This window comes from Pollachius pollachius (assembly GCF_949987615.1).
Source record: "Pollachius pollachius genome assembly, chromosome: 19".
NCBI lineage: Eukaryota > Metazoa > Chordata > Actinopteri > Gadiformes > Gadidae > Pollachius > Pollachius pollachius.
In genome coordinates this window covers 16,622,451-16,642,620 of record NC_136952.1, presented here as the reverse complement: position 1 = coordinate 16,642,620, position 20,170 = coordinate 16,622,451, and the positions used below count along the sequence as shown (strand labels likewise).

Genomic DNA, 20,170 nt, shown 5'->3' with positions numbered 1-20,170 from the left:
GTTCCTGTCCGGCTGTTAGCCGTAATAGTCTGCAGCTGTGGCTCACAGGTTAATTAAGCCACACCCATTCTGGTGCTCCTTAAGAGGGACAGAGTTCTAGATTGGGGGAGGCTCGAGTTGTGAAAGTGAATTGACTGTTGTGCTATTGTTTGTTTTTAAGTAAAAAATGTGCTTTTTACCAACATTGTGCGTCAAGGAAACTCTCACATATACAATATTCGGTATTCATCAAATGTCGGTATTCCAAACCATGAACATAAAAATCAGTTCATTTATAAGATTTTCAGCTTTATTGCACAATCTTTGTACAGCACAGTATAAAAAACCCAAACCAACCAAAAGCACTGGAGCAAAACAATCCCGACACACTACAGCAAAATATTTAAATATGAATAATAAAAAATACAATTTAGATATGCATGCATCTCTTTAAGGACAATTCCAGTATTTTGAACATTGATCCCTCTTTCTGGTTTGTCTAGGATGAAATAGAGTTGTTAACACCAAAACTTTGAATATTGGTTCTGTCGAGTATTTGGCTAATTTCGAATCGCCCCTGCCTGCTTCACAATGGCAGGCTATGGGCATTCACAAATCTGTCCTTAAAACACCCCTAAACGTTCGTTTTCAGAAATGTGAAACTCAGAGTGGTTAGTGGTGTTCGTTTATGTTCAAGTATCGTAGCGAAATACAGTTTCTGTCGTGTTTTATTTGGCATTTTGCAAATGAAACAGAAACCGGACCGGAAATGGAAAGGGGGGGTGGTTGTAGTCTTTTCACTCGGTAATCCGTTATCAACAGTAGGGCTAGAACCGAGCAAAAAGACAACCCTCCCCCCTTTCCGTTTCGTTTTCCGTTTCATTTACAATACGCTGCTTTACAAAATGCCAAATAAAAACACGACAGAAACTGTATTTCGCTACGATACTTGATGAGGAACATCAACGAACACCACTAACCGAAAAACTAACGTTTAGGGGTGTTTTAAGGACAGGTTTGTGAATGCCCATAGCCAGCCATTGTGAAGCAGGCCGGGGCGATTCGAAATTAGACAAATACTGGAGACAGGACCAATATTCAAAATTTCCGTGTTAACCACTCTATTTCATCCTAGACAAACCAGAAAGGGGGCTCAAAGTTAAAAATACTGGAATTGTCCTTTAATTCTAATCTTCCAACAGCCTTTGTGGATAAAAGCGAGAGAGCCAGAACACGACAGCAGCCCTAAGGCAGTGATCCCAGGGGTCAGTCTGACCGTGCTTCGGTCTTTCCTGCTCTCTAAATCTACCTTGGTCGCCTTGGCCGAGCCCTCTGGCACCTTAACCTCTTTTCCTCTTCCCAAGAGGACTTTCACTAAGCCCCTTCCTGAAATAGTGTAATACACAGATTTAACTCCTGCCAATCTCATTGCAGCCTTAGAGGGCTGGCGGTATGTGAAGTCAAGAGGGCAAAACCACTAGTGTGGCTCTGGGCTTGGGTCACGGCAACAGGACAAGGGGCACCAATGTTTGCTGAAGAAGCCTGAGTGTGCAGGATTTGCGCTAAAGAAAGCTTAAACAGCAATGAGAACCTTGTATAAAATTGTTGCAAATAACTGCCTGCATATTTTTTTACAAATGGTATACGACGTATAAAGAAAACACTGTTAAAGGCTTTAATATAAAATGCAACCCTTCATATTGGACTTGTGGATACAGCAGATGTCTATGGGCTCTAAGCATTGTATTGAAGATAAGGGGAGGAACACAGTTGGATGAGTTAGCTGAAGGTATTCCTGGAGTCCTTCACGGAAACTCAACACACAGAAACTCCACGATATACAAAATTCCCATGAGGACACAAGCAAAGGGTCTTCAGATAAGATTGATACCCTTGATTATAAGAAAAAAAGAACAAAGCAATTAAAAACGCACAAATAGACAATTAAAAATAACAATTCTATCTTTGGCAAGGACGACCACACTGCAAACACTTAACGCAGAATTTTCAACCCAAATAAAATACACTGAAACGACCATATATATTAATCACAGAGTAGACGCTATATCACATCTCGATGTGATACAGTTTTGACAGATAAAGACAAAACCAGTGCTTTCCAACTTGAGGAGTATAAATAAACAATAAAAAACACTTCCCTACACAGCCACCCTACCTCCTCACACATTATATACCAATGATGTACTATAAGAAAAGTTCAGATCCATGATTTTACCCTAGGGTTAAGAAGTGACTAAGAAGTTTCTCCAATGCAGTTCATATCCACGATTTCATTCATCCAATGGTTAGCTGGGCAGTGACATTTTCTCATATTTAGTTAACATCCATGATTTGATCTAATGGTTAGCTAAGCCGTGACATTTTCTCTAATAAAGTTCGGATCTTCGAAATGATCCAATGGTTAGCTAGGCAGTGACAGTTTCTCTAATACGGTTCAGATCCATGATTTGATCCAATGGTTAGCTAGGCAGTGACATTTTCTCTTATTAAGTTAATATCCATGATTGATCCAATGGTTAGCTAAGCCGTGACATTTTCTCTAATAAAGTTCGGATCTTTGAAATGATCCAATGGTTAGCTAGGCAGTGACAGTTTCTCTAATACGGTTCAGATCCATGATTTGATCCAATGGTTAGCTAGGCAGTGACATTTACTCTTATTAAGTTAATATCCATGATTTGATCCAATGGTTAGCTAAGCCGTGACATTTTCTCTAATAAAGTTCAGATCCATGATGTGATCCAATGGCTAGCTAGGGAGTGACAGTTTCCCTGGTAAACATTGCACCTCTGGACGGTTAGGTAAAAAAGGTGGAGCAGAAGGAGGCTGCAGAACCTGGTAAGGGGGATGGTCTCTGGGATGGGGGGGGGCATCAGGCCAGGCAGTAGTCGATGTGGGCCAGGAGCTCTCGGTGCTGGCTGGTGGGGTACGATGCCCGGCACTTGGGGCACTCCAGGAAGCTCTCGTCCAGGAGGTTCCCCACCCTGGACGGGGACACGGCCAGCCGCTCAAACTCCATGGTGTGGTACAGGCTGGGCTCAGAGAACCGCGTGTGGGACGGTTTCTTAGGGAAGAAAAACACAAGACGCATTTCAAAGTCACTTTCAGGAATCAAAGATTACATTCTTGTGGAATTGTTACAATTCTAAGCGTTGGCGCTCCTTTACCCTCTACTTCTAATCAATTAAATTAATCATTAATCTGGTAAATAGTTTAGATTTGGTTCGATTTTAGTTAGATTGCACATGAATCTAACAAGCAGCAGTCACTTATGGCAATCAAATGCTTGAATTCTAGGCTTCCCCAACAGTGAAAACAAGTAAATAGAAAATAAGAATAAGAATACAAAACTGAAAAAGAAAAAAATATGGTCAAATTAAGGTTTAATAAATGTGTTTGGGTTGAATGTTGTGGTAACGCTAGGTGTTTTGGTATGGGCCCTTACAGACTCCAGCCTGGTGATCTGGTCGCGGGCCTTGCGGAGCTCCTTCAGGACCTTGTGGAGCTGTTGCTGCATGCCTTGGCGGTCCAACTTCTCGTTCTCAAAGTCCTTGGCCGACAGCTGGATCTGAGAGGGGAGGAAGAGGGAGGGAGCAGAGAGGAATCGGCACGTCAGATAGAGTTTGAATCGCCACTAAGCAAATTCGAGCCCGTACCTTACACACTGAGGGTTACCTGCTGCTCTAGCATAGCGAGCCGGGCCTGCTCCTCAGTCTGGCTCAGGATGGACTTCTGCAGCAGATTTACCTGGGAAGAGAAAAACATTCACATTAATAACACATCCTTAACCTCAACACACATCCTTAACCTCAACGGACATATTTAAGCTCACACATCCTCAACCTCAACAGTCATCCCTAACCTCAGCACTCATATTTAAATTAAACACCTACTTAGGGTTTTATGATGCATGTTACAATCACTAGGATGCAATGTTAATGGGATTAAGACAATTTGGGAAAATTCAGCCCTTAAAATAGAGTCCAGGTTGGGAACCACTAGGTTAGGGTTAGAGGGTTATAGTTAATTAACAGAGGAGGTAGGGTAAGGGGGATAAGGAACAGAGGAGGTAAGGTAAGGGGGATAAGGTTAGGGTTGGAGCATGAGGGTGAAGTGTCATGGTTAGAATGTCAGGGGCTTACGTTAGGGGTTACAGCTAGCGGGTTAGAAGGGGTTTATGGTAAGGGATAGAGAGCTGGGGTTTCAGGGGGCGGTGGGTATGGATAGAGAGCTGGGGTTTCAGGGGGCGATGGGTAGGGATAGAGAGCTGGGGTTTCAGGGGGCGATGGGTAGGGATAGAGAGCTGGGGTTTCAGGGGGCGATGGGTAGGGACAGACAGCTGGGGTTTCAGGGGGCGATGGGTAGGCAGGCTGTGGTTCCGACCTGGGCCAGCAGGTCGGCAGACCTCCTCCTCTCCTCCTCCAGCCGGGTATCCATGTCCTCTAGCTCCTCCCTCATCTTTCCCCGCCTCTCCAATGACACCATCCGCTCCTCGCTCACCACCTGCCTGAGGGGCGGGCGACACAACCGCACATGATCTCACCGCTCGCTTCACATTATTGGCTTAGTCATAGCTTAGCTTTGTCCCTAGATATTAACAGGAAACCTAGAGGATAGGTCCGTCCACCCCTGGGTAGGTTAGAAATCACAATGTTCGATTGTAGATCATCTACCTGCGGTAGGTCATTCACTTTTCCAAATGCATTAGGGATTATTAGGGAATTCCTATTAAAAAATAATGAGAAACAATCCATAAGACACATTGTGTAAGCAATAAATGGGTCCCGCATGAACGTTAATTGTAGTCTTAGATCAGAGGTTGTTATTGAGTAACACAAACCGGGATCATGTATACTGCTAACGAAATAATTTGTTTTGATATAATACTGAAATACTGAAATAATGACTAGTCTCAAACTACACATTGTTTTTAACAGCATGAACGCGCACACACAATTTATGGTCCTACCGCCCTCACCCCTTCATCACCCTGACCCCTTCATCTGACCAGCAGACGAGCAGATGCTGATACTGCTATCTCACTAGCTACCTTTTTTGTTGTTTTTACATCAGAGTTGATGATGGCAGTAGCTTAAAAAAGTAAGCTGTGTCATAATCGCCTGTGCTAGCCTTTATGACAAAGAAACTTTGATTCATTTCACGACAGGACCGAGTTGTGTGATACTTTGCTGTGAAACTGTTTGTCGAACTAACAGTGTACGACGTCCCGATGACGTACACTGAGATGAGGTGGATGGAGTTGAATCAATCAAGAAGTGCTTGATTGTTCATCCCAGTTTAGTGTAAGTCAAAGCAGGGACAGGGATCACACTAAATCTGTTTTTAAGACATTTTATTTTGTGCCCTGGCTCAATTTAATACATTTGAACAGTTACACAGTTGATCCAAAAGGTTGCCGTCCCCTGCCCTATATAAAAAAAGGAAACATTTACAAAAGGTGTATTATTATATGTGCTTGTGTATTATCCCTACCTGGTCCATTTGAAAGTGGTTGCGGGTGCACTTGTCTGTGTGTTTGCGGTGCTGTGTGTGCACCTACCTGTTGCTGAGGCGCTCCGCCTGCAGCAGGTCCTGGGTGTGCTCCAGCTCCCTGCTCCTCTCCTTGTAGCTCCTCTGCAGCGAGGCCAGCTCCTCCTGGAGACCACACGCCTCCTCCTTCTGTCTGCGGAGCTCCTCGCTCAGGCTGGACGTCTGGACGCCACCAGAGACACAACAGCCACAGTTTATAACCAAGATGAATGGTAAATGGACTGCATTTATACAGCGCTTTTCTAACCAGTGGCCACTCAAAGCGCTTTACAATACTGCCTTACATTCACCTATTCATGGAAACATTTACACACCGACGGCGGAGTCAACCATGCAAGGCAACAGCCAACTCGTTGGGAGCAGTTAGAGTGAGGTGTCTTGCTAGGAGGAGCCGGGGATCGAACCAACAACCTTCCGGTTACCAGCCAACCCACTCTACCTCTTGAGCCACATGCCGCCCTAAACAGGACCCCTAACCATTTTAGATATTATATTGTATTCAAGATATGATTATCGACATTCGATGGGCACAGGATAAACCAGTTGTTAGGTTAGCCGAATGGTTTGGAGTTAGAATGAATGAATGAATGAATATGTTTTTTGCCATTTGCACAGGTACAAGACAGTACAGGTACATTGGGGTTCTTGTGTGAATCTCCCCGAGTCAGCTTCTTCAATAAAAACAACTATATATTTATAAATAGGATAGCATTATTACAAGAAAAATAAAATAAAAATAGTAGAAAAGTATAAAAAAAAGAAAGATTGAAAATATTTGCTGCCTGACCAGCAGGCATCCTTGAGGAAGTTACCCTAAAGTCTAACTGCTTATTAAAAAAAGGTTAGAAAAAGAACATACCATCTGGCGTGTACACATGCCTCATGTTTGAACACAGATGCAGTCAAACATTTAAGTTATATTCGAGCTGACCCTGAATCGTTCTTTTCCATTCACCTGTTCTTTGTGTTGCTGGAGTTCCAAATGAGCCCTGGAGGCTGCCTCTCTCTGGGCCTCCAGGCCCTTCTGGAGCCCCTGCACCAGCTGGTCTGAGTGGGTCTGCACTTCTGGAAGTACTGCTGCCACCTTGGGGGCTGGGAGTACAGGTCAAGTCATTTCTTAGTACAGCACTTATTAACAGTTAGAGTCTCACCGTACCGTCACATCCCAAATCATACCAGACCGCTAACTCTACAGGGCAAGGACAAAACATAGCACAATGGTGGCAAAAGGAAGAGACAGTTGTACCAAAACTCCAAGGATTATTACTGTTGGGCCCCCTAGTTGTCGGAAAAATACTAAATGTCAATCAAGGGTTATGATCCTGGTCGGCTGTTTGATAATCATTTCATCGAAACATAAAGTAAGATGGCAAATACTGTGTATTCACCAGAAATTGAACTGTCCAGGTTTTAGCCAACCTTTAACAACCCCTAATAAATAGGCTACCCGCCCAACTTTAATCAACATCTTTAGTCCGGAGCACTAATACGCTCTGACGCAAAGAGCAAAGAGCAAGGAAACTTCACAAATAAATGAGGAGAAGCCAAAAGTCTTTGAACTGAAGGTTCCCTATCAAATGCTGATCTGCAACCGCAAGCAGGCTCGACTTCCAACTTCTGAAACTGTCAAGTTCAACAAAGAACTTTTCAACCGATCCTGTCTTCCTGAAAGAACAAAGACATCCTCCGAGAAGGATAGGCTGTAGGATAATGAAGTCTCAATCTGTGAGCGCCTAGACAATGAAAGCTTTCCTTTCTCAAACTCTGACTGACAGAACATGGCTAAAGAGCTACAAACTTGTGGTATATTCTGGGTTTCTCTGCATTTAAATATACCAGAGCAACACCTTTAGCTGTGATGTTACCCTGCCTCATAGCCTTTTACCAGATTTGATAGTTTGATAGTTTGTGTTATATTCTATAAATCAAGAGGTTCTGGGTTCGAACAAGGGGATGGGTTAAAAAATGAATTAATCCTGAAGAAAATGCCTTCAGAATAAATAAAGTACTCTGAATGACTCTGAATGAGACCAGCGTTCTGGGCCCCTCTCCCCAGACCCATCCCATCACCTTCTGGGCTAGCCTGGCTGGTCTGGGCCCCTCTCCCCAGCCCTATCCTACCTTCTAGGCTAGCCTGGTTGGTCTGGGCCAGCTGCTGCTCCAGCTCCACAGTGCGGGCCAGCACAGAGCGGACGTAGGCCTCTCTCTGGTGGTCGTACGCCAGCCACTGTTGGTTCTTCTCCAGAGCCTGAAGTACAGACACAGGCCGACGGACACAGACACACACGCAACATCACTTGGGGATTGTGGATGCATCATTTAGTGTAGAGAAAGATGGGCAGAGGGATGAGTGTGCGTGAATAAATGAAAGATGAAAGCCCCATCAACAGTCTGGCTTACGTCTCTGAGTTGATCGTTGACGACAGCCAGGTCGCCAGAGGGAACAGCACCAGTCTGATCAGAAATATAAGATAAAGTTAGAAAAGGACTAGTGAAGGGCCACTCCAGGGCTTCTACTTGTTTCCCTAGCTGTATTACTACTTTTTCTAAATGTCAACAGCAAGACTATAAGGCTGACACAAAATGGTTTGAGGGGTGTATAATTTGTCTCAGTCAGGAGGACAATCAAGACTAATCAACATCATGAACATTTCAACGTATGCCAGATAGATTTCAATGACACAGCATAGGTTAAGCCTTCTGATGGCTTCTGACAACCCAGGGGGAGGGAGAGGGAGGAAGCTGTGTGCAGTGAAAGACATGAGGGAGAGGCGAGAACGAGGGGAGAGGATAGGCTTCATGCAGAGATCAGTTAAAGGTTTAGGGTAGAAGCCCCCACCAGTAAGCTGGTCACGCACTACCATCTAGTGGACGTTACCTCCATAACCGACACCACAGCAGGTTTTCAATCATTTGAATTAACAATAGCATTAACAGTAGTTTTGATTTATTGATTTGACTAATTCGCATCGATCACATCCTCCTGTTAATTTGCAACAGAAACATGAAAATTAAAATAAGAAATTAGAACCAGGTATGATGATAATGAATAGAATACGTAGGGCAAAGCCACTGCCTTCATTTTCTTTTACTTGAGCACTGTTGAAAAACATTTCTTCCAACAGGTTTTGAGTGAGCCAACTGTACTCCGCCTCCATACCATGAACCCTATCCCCGCCCCTAGCTCCTCAAATGTCCCTCAGTCAGCCCCTCCCCCAAGCCCCTCCCCTTGGGGCAGCATGTGGTTAGCAGGAGGTAGAGCGTGTTGGCTGATAACCTGAAGGTTGCTAGTTCAATCCCCGGCTCCTCCTAGTGTGAGTGTCGAGGTGTCCCTCAGCAAGACACCTCACCCTAACTGCTCCTGATGAGCTGGCTTTGGCCTTGCATGGTTGACACCGCCGTCGGTGTGTGAATGTGTGAATAAATATGTGAATAGGTGAGGCAGTATTGTAAAGCGCTATGAGTGGCCACTGGTTAGAAGAGCGCTGTATAAAGATGCAGTCCGTTGACCATTGACCTCTCACCTGTGCAGTCTGTGCCTCCAGGGACTGGCAGCGGGCCGACGCGGCAGCCAGACGCCTCCTCAGGTCCTCCATCTCCTCCGTAAGGCTCTGAAAGGAGCGGTCTCGCTGCTCAGCGTCCCGTCGACGCTGCTCCAGCTGGGCCTGCAGTGACGCCACCACCTGGGGAGGGAGAGACACCGCTGCTAGAGACATATAGACACTGCAGATACATGTAGAGATGGCTATACGTACTAGGTGGAGATAGATACAGACCATCTGTACCTGTCTAACCAACCAAAAATAGGTCGCTGGGAGAGAATGGTACAGATATAAATAAAGATATGTAGAAATAGATAACTTATTTAAGATGGGAGAAATGGGAGGGATGGATATAGGATATATGAGATATAGATAAAGAAGGTAGATAAGATATAGATAAAAGGTGATGCAGAAAATAGCCCTAGAAACCCCAAACCCCATCCCCACACGACCAAACGCCTTTCAAGCACAACATCTGAAGGTAGTTAGTCTTGCATGGACTACACATTACACAGAATATATTGATTACAACTCGGGTGTGGGTAACCACTTTTGAATATTCAGGGTACAATGAGTCAAAGTCTGTAGAATGAACCCCTTTAATACCAACCCAGATATCTACCAGTTTGGACGGGGTGAAATAATGACTTTAAAAGACAGAATTTCGCAACCCCCATGAAAGGATTTTGAAAGGAAGCCATTTCCCAGTGTTGTTGACTATTGTTTAAAGTTGTAGGAGGACCAATCAAATCAAACCAACCAGACAGGAATCCCTACACCCTACCAAAGCAAACGGATGATTTAATGCTGAGGGAGTGAGTGTGAGTGTCACGCAAGAAGATCTCACTCTAGTCAAGCGTAAACTGCTGCGACTTCCTGTCGGTTAAGAAGAACTCACCTCATGGAAAACGTCTCTGTATCTTACGTTGAAGAGCTTTAAGTTTCACTTTCAGGCCCTTACACCCCTGCATCAATACCAAGTGTGTGCAGGTGTGCGTGTGTGCGCGCGTGTGTGTGCACCTCTCCACCGCGAGCAGTGAGCTGCTGTCTCAGGACTTCCATCTCCTGCTCCCTGACCAGGAGCTGCTGATTGTTGCGTTCCCGTAGCGTCTCCAGCGATATTATACGCTATCAGCAAACAAGAAAACCCCATTGCACAACAACAAAAACACCCCCGACATTTACCCTCAAAACAAAATGTTATGTCAGTTTACCAAGTTACATTTCATTTGAAAGACTTCATGCAAGATTCACTGGGTTGCAGTGAAGCAAAACCCATCAAAATGCATCTTTGTCTTTCAGTAAAACGTATGGATATGTATATCCCTCACCTCTAGGAGTTTGCTTTTGTCTTGGTCTGGGGGCTTGACATGTCGTTTGGTGAGTTCATCCATCTTCCTCCGCAGGTGAGCGTTCTCCTTCCGGACCCGGTCCAGGTCAGCCTCGGCCTGCTTGGAGGGTCCGGCGGGGACGGACTTGAAGCCCAGGCGGGTAGCGATGGTCTCCTTCGCTCCTTTAGACATGGTGGTTGGGTTGTTTTGTCTAAGAGTTTATGAGGACCACTGCAAAAAGAAGAAAACGAAGGAAAGGTTTTGATGCTCAATTAAATTCAAATAGCCCTTAATCACCGATAAATTCTCAAAGGCCTCAACAGGCCATATATTTACGACACCTCCCTGACCCTAGCCCCCAAGAGGGTAGGGAAAAACTCCCTTAAATCAGCAAGAAAGAAATGTTGAGGAGGAACGCAGAGTGGGGGATCCCTCCTTACAGGCATGATCAGGAGTGCAATGGGTGCCATAATGGACATAAATACATACATATATACAGGCAAAACATTTTAAATTGAGTTGAGCGGAGTGAGATGGTTTAACCGGAAGATACAAGTTGTAGTCGTCTGGCACCTGTCAGACCCAGCCTCAAATACCGCGCGTTACTTACGCTCCTTCTTTTGAACGTAATAGTCATTAAACTATGAAAACATTACATCAGTCAAATGGAAAACGACAAGGCATTAAAGACAAACACGATGTCAACTCACAAACCATAGGCTTTTATATCCGATGTTTGGATTATGCACCCAAACGGCGGCCAAACACTACGGTGTTTTCGCTTCCTCGAGTTTGAAATCTCGGACGCATTTGTCGTCACATCCTGTTATGGCCAGAGGGTCTGGCGTCACATCCGGTTATGCGAAGATGGTCTTGCGCATAGACCTCTGAAGAATAAGTCCCACCTCCGAGGCTCTTGGTACCATGTTTAAAATGTCTATGGAAAATAACATGGGGGTTTGAAGGATTGTACGTGACAAACTCTGTAGGTGGCGAAGAAGTAAAAGCTGCTCAGGTTTTGAACTATACACTTTTTCCATCTAGATTCCACTTGGGTTTTGGATTGTCAGTGCCGTTAAAGTAGTTCTATAATAGGTCCATGGCATGGACCTATTGGTCTTGCGTCAGAACCGTGAATGTGAAGAGTCCTGCCGAATGACCACGGAAATTGTCGATCCAACACACAGTCTTATCACAGAGGAGATCAGTGACAAGCAACGGAGAAAGAAAACCCGCAAGTTATCTTCAAGAGCACTCTCTCGCATAGTCTTGTTGGTTTTTATGTCAATTACATCATTTGAGCGGGTTTATTTAATGAGTAATTGTTTATAGGCCTACCCGGACGTCTCTCCTTGTGTGTGTGTGTGTGTGTGTGTGTGTGTGTGTGTGTGTGTGTGTGTGTGTGTGTGGGTGGGGGGGTGGGGAGGGGGGGTGTGTGTCCACATGTGTGTGTCTGTGTGTGTGTGTGTGTGTGTATTTGTGTGCGTGTGTGCACACGTGTGTCTATGTATTTGTTATCTGGCCCTCTTTACCGACCTCCATCTTCCATCATGTAAGAGACACACCTGCATCTTGCTGCCACAGACCCCCCCCCCCCCTCTATTAATCTTTCATAAACCCACCTCCCACTCCCTTCACCCTCTAGGTCCCTCTCTCTCTTGCTCACTTGCTCTCTCTGTCCCTCTCTTTCTCTTGCTCTCTCTGTCCGTATCCCTCTTCCAATCGTTCTCTCTCTCTCTCTCTCTCTCTCTCGCTCTCTCTCTCTCTCTCTCTCTCTCTCTCTCTCTCACACTGTATTTGTAACCCGGCAGAGGTGCCTCAACATGCCTTCTCTACCTACTAGCAGGTTCAGAAGGCCGTAATCATCGACTCTATTTGATCACAGACAACCCGGTATCACACAATATCGTGCTCATAGTCACACAATGTATCTATTGAATCGTGTCTGAGAGCACGTTTCTCAGACTTTTTCATGCTACACAGAACGACATTTAAACAATGCATTTCCATTTTGAGATTTTTTTTTACTTCAGAAGGGGGGTTGCGCAAGAGTACAGTGCATCCTCTAGTTATATATATGTCAAAACAAGGGTAAATGCTGTGTATTATGGATACCTTAAACCCAGTCTCACACCGGAAGGTAATATAACTACATTGGTCCACAGCGGAAAACGTAGTAGTTTTACAATTACATAATAGGTGACATGTCTACGTTTTCTATTGTTGCTATGGTGGTTGCTATGGACGCTGCTATTGCTGAAACCCAAAAATGGCGGAACAGACCCAACACACACACACACACACACACACACACACACACACACACACACACACACACACACACACACACACACACACACACACTATTTCTTCTCCAGCAGAGGTGCTTTAGAGGGACAGTTTCTGATGACAGCAGCCTCAACACACACACACACACACGCACGCACACACACACACACACACACACACACACACACACACACACACACACACACACACACACACACACCGAACAACACTGGAGGCAACACACTTCACAACCCCTTCATGCTCCCTGCAACCTTTAAGCTATCCCTTCATCATTCAGAATGAACCTTATTACAAACCAATCAGGGATCATATGCGCAATGAGAGTATTTGGAGTACTTTCCCTCTGTCCTCTGAATAAAATGAAAAAACTCATGTAATGACTCAGGTCTCTCTGTATGCCCAATTGCAATCTGAACTTTGGGTTCTCCTCTGGTAAACAGTAGACAACAGGACTAGATTACCCTCACACGCACAGTGTTCATTATTAAGAAATCCCTTTTCCATGTGTATAGGACTTCCAATACAGCTTCTCTCTAGTGCTCACACCTAATAATCAAAGCCGTTTAGTTTAAGCTTAAGGTTTTCCCTGTTGGGGATCTAAATTCTGTTAGATGCAGACATACCCATCTTATTACTTTCTTATTGCTTAAAATATTTTTAATTTCTTCAACTGAAATGATCATTACTAGTTAGAATATTTTTATAGTCTGGAGACCACTTCTCATCTCCTGAACGAGATAAGAGATCAGGACGGTTCCCTTAGGCCCATGAAGGTGCGAACACAGAGTGAGGCTCTTAAACGAATTACCTAGATTCACTCCAAACACAAAAAGACACCAAGCTCATCCAACAGTATCCCTTTAACTACAGGAGAAGGCTGAACAGACACTGATTCTGAATGATGGTGGTAGCGACTCGGACTATAAGATTGTATGTATAAATAAATCCATTTTTATTTTCTCTCTCTGTCTACAGAATCAATGAGCCAGCAAATGAATCTCATCTATTATTCATAGTATTCATGTTTGTTTAGGCTATGTGCATGTTTGTTCTATTTGTTTATTTATTTTTGTTCTGGTAGTTTTTGTCTTCTGTGGAAAAATGAATTAAAATACATAAAGATTCATAGCTATTTCGCTGCGCCTACTGTTAGTTTATATATTGCAGGACTCACTAGTAGAGACTGACTGATTGCTATGTTTGATACAAAATATGTATTTGTACAATGCTTATTTTAATATAAATTTCAATATCAGAGATAGATAGCCTATTTGTCTTTCAGTAAACTTTTTATTTCTTCCTCACAATACTGTATCTTTGCTTAAAGGCATTTTTTTTTTTTTATTTCAAGAAGATAAATGGCCTAAATGTCATCTGATTTTGATTAGGGTATGTAGAATTTGCAAACCATCATTTGAATAATATGTGGTTCAGGCATAAACAAACCGAGAGTTGATTGGATTTGATTAAAACCAGATTTTCTATTCTATTTTTTTGTATCTATTTTCCCTTCATTGTGTGTGTGTGTGTGTGTGTGTGTGTGTGTGTGTGTGTGTGTGTGTGTGTGTGTGTGTGTGTCACATTACCGGCCTATGCTGCTCTATGGCAATGGGTCAATGGGCATTGAAATATCATCCTTTATCTATGAAGCATGTTGAATATGTCAACATCTGAGTAGGTAGGGCTTCTCGCTCTGGCTGGGTACCACCATAATCAATTTACATTACATTACATTTATTTAGCTGACGCTTTTGTCCAAAGCGACTTACAATAAGTGCACTCAACAATGAAGATACAACCCAAAAAGAGAAAGACTCAGTCACGCACATTTAATCATCAAATAAGCAAACTGCCTTAAGTGCTATAAAATAGAAACAAAAGACAAAAAGAGTGAGTAATTATCATTATTATTATTTTATATGCCAAGATGCACTCAGAGCTTGCTTGTTCCTAGATGTGTTTGTTGTCCTCAATGTCTCATAACAAACCATACAGTTGTATTGTAACTATTAAAATAGTTACGGTACTATATATAGCAAATATATAGGCTTATACATTAAATTGTAAGTGACAGTTCTTTACATCGATTCTGAAACAGTAAACTTTGAAGCGGTCTGTATCACATTATTTCCTGACCATCTCTTGACAGTCAGTCCATTAACTAGAAAGCTTAAATGCCCGATTTTACTGTTGGCCCAGAGAGCATATTTTTAGTATTGGAAGTCAAGGTGTAGATCTGTGCATCTCCTAGCCTGTTCATCTGGCTGAGATAAAGTCCCATTGTTTATTTTAATAACCCTAATGCACAACCACACACTGCAGGCAATAGGCTGAGGCCATCCTATTGTTTGCGGTAAAATTGTTATATTCAGACATAATTTTACATTTAGATGTACCAAAGAAGATAACGCTACAAGTTTGAAAGTGAAAAGACAGACAAATTCTTAATCTTTATTAGCATAAAAATCTAGTATTCTTGAGCAAGGTGCTTCAGATAAAACTTAACTAACATAGGCATTCTTCAATTTCATCAGCACCTATGAGTTTGAGTTCATGTTTTTTCGATGTCATTTTTCTTATCGTTATCAGCCAGACAGAGGAGTTTCGACAGCCCCTCCACATGAGTGCGTGTGAGTCACATCCCAGTCTTTGAGACCCCCCTTTGGGCCTCCTCTGTACCGAGTCCTGGAGCTCGTCCCCCTGTGAGCCCACTGAGTCTAAATGGAGCTAAGTCTAAATGCTGTGCATTGTGGGGAGCTCACAAAGCCTCTACAGAAGATCACTTTGAGTTTGGCGCACGGTTTCAGTTCCAAGGAACGGGCGAAGGCTGGCTCGGCAGAGTTGAACCCTGGGTGTGAGTTGAGGTAGAGCTGTTCTCATGCATAATGCATAAGGAGAGATGGAATACTACTAAGATGTTTGGAAGTGGAGGAATTACGACAGAGTAACAGAGGATCAAGGCTTAGCCACTACACATGAAAGAGAAGTAAGGCAAAAATAAATAAATAAAAGAGATCAGGCATCAAAACAACAACAAAAAGAGCTTCACATAATTGTGCCTTTAAAGCCATCTCTCCCTTCAGTTAAGAGGTGCAAGGAGCACACAAGTCTTCTTTTAAAATATTAAACCCACCAAGGCTGCAGTGTTGTCTTATGTAATCCAGCCAGACAGGACAGCTCTCACGCAGACCCACTGGGACCACAACGACAGGGCTGGCATGGGCGAGGGAGGGAGGTATTTATGGAGTGGGTGAGTGAATGAGTGATGGGTGAGCTAGTGAGTGAGTGAGCTAGTTAGTTATTCATGGGGTGGGTGAGTGAGTTAGTGAGTGAGTTACTGAGTGAGTTAGTTAGTTGCGGCGTGGGTGAGTGTTAGTGAGTGAGTGAGTTGAGTGGGTGAGTTAGCAAATTACTGAGTAAGTGGGTGAGTTACTGAGGGAGTGGGTGAGTTACTGAGTGAGTGGGTGAGTTACTGAGTTAGTGGGTGAGTTACTGAGGGAGTGGGTGACTGGCTCAGTTAGTCATTGGGATATACAATGATTGTGCGAGTGAGTGACTGCGTGAATGTTGGAGTAAGTCAGTGAGTTAGACGTAGTGAATGAGTGAGGGAGTCACACAAAGGTTAGTGGTGATAAAAAGGAGTGACGCAACTACTTCCATAACAAATGCATACTGGATGAGTACATCTATTTAGTACAGCCCTACAATGGGCCTACTATAGCTGCTGCTCGTCACTTGGTGAGTTACAGGCTAAATGAGGACGATTTTTCTCTCTCTCTCCCTCTCTGTCCCTATCTCTCTGTCGCGAGGTGAGTTACAGGCTAAATGAGGAAGAGTTTTTCTCCCTCCCTCTCTCTCTCTCTCTCTCTCTCTCTCTCTCTCTCTGTCCCTTTCTCTCTCTCCCTGTTTTTTCCTTGGACCCTACAGTCCCCTACAACAGGTTCCACCAGACGCCTTCCAACTTAATGTGTTGTGAAAGATAGAGATTTCCTCAGCCCCAACCCCCTTTCTAATTAATCCAGTTTGTCGCTTGTCTGTCAGCCGTAATGAAGAAACAAACATCTTCCTGGGGCCGCTATCTCGGGGAGCACAGAGTCTTAGGATTACGTCTGAGTAAGCGGCTATTACCGCCAAAAACACCAGACCATGATGAACCCACGGCTAACAGCAAGCAGAGGAAGGGCGGGAGGGAGAGGGAGGGAGGGAGAGAGAGAGAGAGAGAGAGAGAGAGAGAGAGGAGAGGGTGAGAGAGGAGGGGAAATACAGAGAGAGGGAGAGATGGGTAAAGTGAAAGAGTGAAAGAGAGAGAGATAAAGAGAGATAAAGAGAGTGAAAGAGAGAGAGATAGAGATATAGAGAGAGAGAGATAAGGAGAGTGAAAGAGAGAGAAAAAGAGCGAGAGAGAGATAAAGAGAGTGAAAGCGAGAGAGAGGTAAACAGAGTGAAAGAGAGAAAGAGAGAGAGAGAAAGAGAGAGAGATAGGAAGAGTGAAAGAGAGAGAGAGAGCATGGAGAGAAAGAAAGAAAAAGGCTGGAATAAGGGAGAGAAGGTTGTGAAAGAGCGACAAAATGACAGAGACAGAGAAGGAGCGTGAACAATGACAAGAAAAGGGGCGAGCGACAACAGGAGCTCATTGAGTGTATGTAAAATCAATTAACGCGCTAATGGGGATTTCATTGGCCCCTGGGCATCCAGTAGAACCAGGAAATAAACAACAACACGTCTTTCCACAGCTCCTAGAGGTTCGACTTCATGTTCCACTGGGTGACATTAGCCGGGGCCTCAGCCCGCTTGTCGACACGACACCGTAAAACAAACAGCCCCCTCCTCCCCCCTCCCGACACGCGTAGACTCGTAACAAAATGTAATTAACAAACGAGCGGGTCGTGCAACGGTGTGCACGGACGACTGCTGCTCTGTTCGCTGTAGTCGGCTCACGAGGAGGCGTTGCTTTTTGAAGATGAGGTATGAAGTAGTTCATTATGAGGTATGGAGAAGATTTTTTTAAGGTTGTAGAAAACGACAACAACAACAACAACAACAACAACAACAACAACAACAACAACAACAACAACAACAACGATGACAACATCAACGACCGCCACAGGAAATGTCCCTGGCGGGTCTATTAACGTTGCTACCTTCTGGATAAGCTACTGCTAATTATACAGTGAGTTATTTTACGAGGGGACTTTTGAGGTGAGAATGTGTGTTTGCATATTCAGGTTTCCCTCCTTCTCTCTATTAGTGTGTGTTTGTGTGTCCGTGGGTGTATGTGGGTACTGTATCTATGTGTGTCTGTGTGTGCATGTGCTTAGGTTGTGTGTGTGTGTGTGTGTGTATGTGTGCGTGTGTGTGTGCTTACACACACACGCACACATTGTGTCATTGTGTCTCTACAGTGAGATGTCTGCCTTGAATGTGTTTTATACTGCCGTTGTAAACGTTTAATGCATGTACCCATACAATATGATATCATATCGTTATATTATTCCAGGGGTCGAAGGCCATTACACAACATATGCCAACATTAACAATTATGAATACCATTTTTAATTAAATTGTAGTGCTGGTAGTCAAATTCAGTGTGAAAGTCAACTTTATCCAAGGTTATTTGACCTCAGCCGTGTGCAGTTTTTCGACATCAAATTGCTTTTTTCAATCTTTTAATTAAAAACGACTCCAAAAGAATATCACAATTTCAAATTAGCAGAGACATTTACACTTTGGCTTTCGCTGATTGACGCAAGTAGCATATCAAATCAGTCCCCCCCCCCCCCTGCTTTTAAATATTATCATGATTATTCTTTTATATTTCCGCCTGATGGCAAGTCTACCCTACACACAATAAAGTCCCCCTGGCGCCACATAATGACTGGTGAAGTCGACTATTCATTTGCTGAATCATGTTTCGACTGCCTGGGTGGCAGACGTGGGCCCCGGGGCCCGGCCACATTCTAACTCTAAATGAACCTAACCTTATTTAAACATGTCGTTTGTGGAGACAGCTGTCCGGCTGAAAGCGGTCTCCGGCGAGCTGAATCTTAAGCCACCATTTTAGGAGAGCACTTATCGCCTCCCGCCACTCATGTGGGTTGTGTCAGTGGGGGAGTGTCTGGTGTGTGGTTAAATAGCACGGCCATGAAAAGGCCACGACGACCGTGGGGAGAACGTAGCGGGGCGAAACTATTTCAACCACGGCTGTATCTCTGCAGATTCATCCTCTCTATGGCTGCTGTCTCCCTCTTTTCCTCTCTCTCCCCCACTCTCGCCCTCCCTGTCGCCCCCCTGCACTCGCCCCCCTCTTTCTTCCTCTCTCTCCCTCCCCATGTACCTGTCCCCTCCCTCCCCCTCCCTCACTCCCTCCCTCCAGCCTCACTCCTTTCCTGTCCAAACTCAGCCTCTCTCACTCCCTCTCTCACCCTCCACCCCCACTCTCTCCCTCCCCTTCCTTTTCTCGCTCCTTCTCTCTCCCCCATCTTTCTCTCCCTCCCCCTCTCCCCCCCCACCTCTCTTTCTCTTGCCCTCTCTCTCTCCCCCGCCCCCCAGACCGCCTCTCTTTTCCTCTCTTTCTCTCCCCCTCTTTCTCTCCCCCTCTCCCTCTCTCCCCCCTCTCTCTCTCCCCCATCTTGCTGTCCTTCTCTCTCTCTCCCCCTACCTCTCTTTCTCTCCCCCTCTTTCTCTCCCCCTCTCCCTCTCCCTCTCTCCCCCCTCTCTCTCTCCCCCTACCTCTCTTTCTCTCCCCCTCTTTCTCTCCCCCTCTTTCTCTCCCCCTCTCCCTCTCCCTCTCTCCCCCCTCTCTCTCTCCCCCTACCTCTCTATCTCTCCCCCTCTTTCTCTCCCCCTCTCCCTCTCCCTCTCTCCCCCCTCTCTCTCTCCCCCTACCTCTCTCTCTCTCCCCCTCTCCCTCTCTCTCCCTCGGCCCCCGGACCACCTCTCTCCCCAGCCCCTCTGGACTGCTGAGGGGGCTTAAAGCACGTCAGGCTGAGGGCAGGCCGTTCGTCTTGGCTTCAACAGGACGGTGATAAAGTGCTTATACCCTGCCCTGGTGATTTTCATCAAGGTTCAGACCACTAGCCAAGTGTCTGGCTAAAATGAACGCCAAATAGCCTATTCATCAGCGGGCAAAAAAAAGAATCCTCCACTTTATTTAGACTATTTTTATCCGCTGTAATTGTCGTATGTTTTTAGTTTGATTTTTCGGTTGTGTTTAAAAATAGGAGGTTGAAGTATAATGGAGGGGATTTATCCACGTTAAGTGAGGACGCTTAGAGGTTGTTCCTGACTAATCTTTCCCCCCCTCTGTTGAAATATTATTAGTTGTGGCGGTGACAGACTATAAAATGGGCTGTCTTTAGAATCAATCTGTTCTCGAGGTCTACTGTCTGTCGCTAGGATACCACTAAAGATGAGACACCTATTACCCTGCCAGTAGGG

At 44.7% G+C, this 20,170-nt stretch overlaps 1 protein-coding gene across 3 annotated transcripts; it reads right to left on the bottom strand.

Annotated features, from left to right (window-relative positions):
* Positions 1–316: 316 nt before the first annotated feature.
* Positions 317–11,232, bottom strand: cep55l (centrosomal protein 55 like). Of its 3 annotated transcripts, none has more exons than XM_079756429.1 (12): positions 11,138–11,232; positions 10,424–10,654; positions 10,113–10,220; positions 9,075–9,233; positions 7,951–8,004; positions 7,672–7,798; positions 6,506–6,642; positions 5,561–5,712; positions 4,384–4,507; positions 3,676–3,747; positions 3,446–3,568; positions 317–3,064 (listed from the first exon to the last, which is right to left on the bottom strand). In XM_079756429.1, the coding sequence occupies exons 2-12, from the start codon at positions 10,613–10,615 to the stop codon at positions 2,873–2,875; spliced, it is 1,440 nt and encodes a 479-aa protein (XP_079612555.1). In that variant the 5' UTR covers positions 10,616–10,654; positions 11,138–11,232; the 3' UTR covers positions 317–2,872. The 3 variants fall into 3 exon arrangements, with proteins under 3 accessions (XP_079612555.1, XP_079612554.1, XP_079612556.1); XM_079756428.1 differs by having other exon boundaries at positions 11,134–11,225; XM_079756430.1 differs by lacking the exon at positions 10,113–10,220 and having other exon boundaries at positions 11,134–11,225.
* Between the last annotated feature and the right edge of the window lie 8,938 nt (positions 11,233–20,170).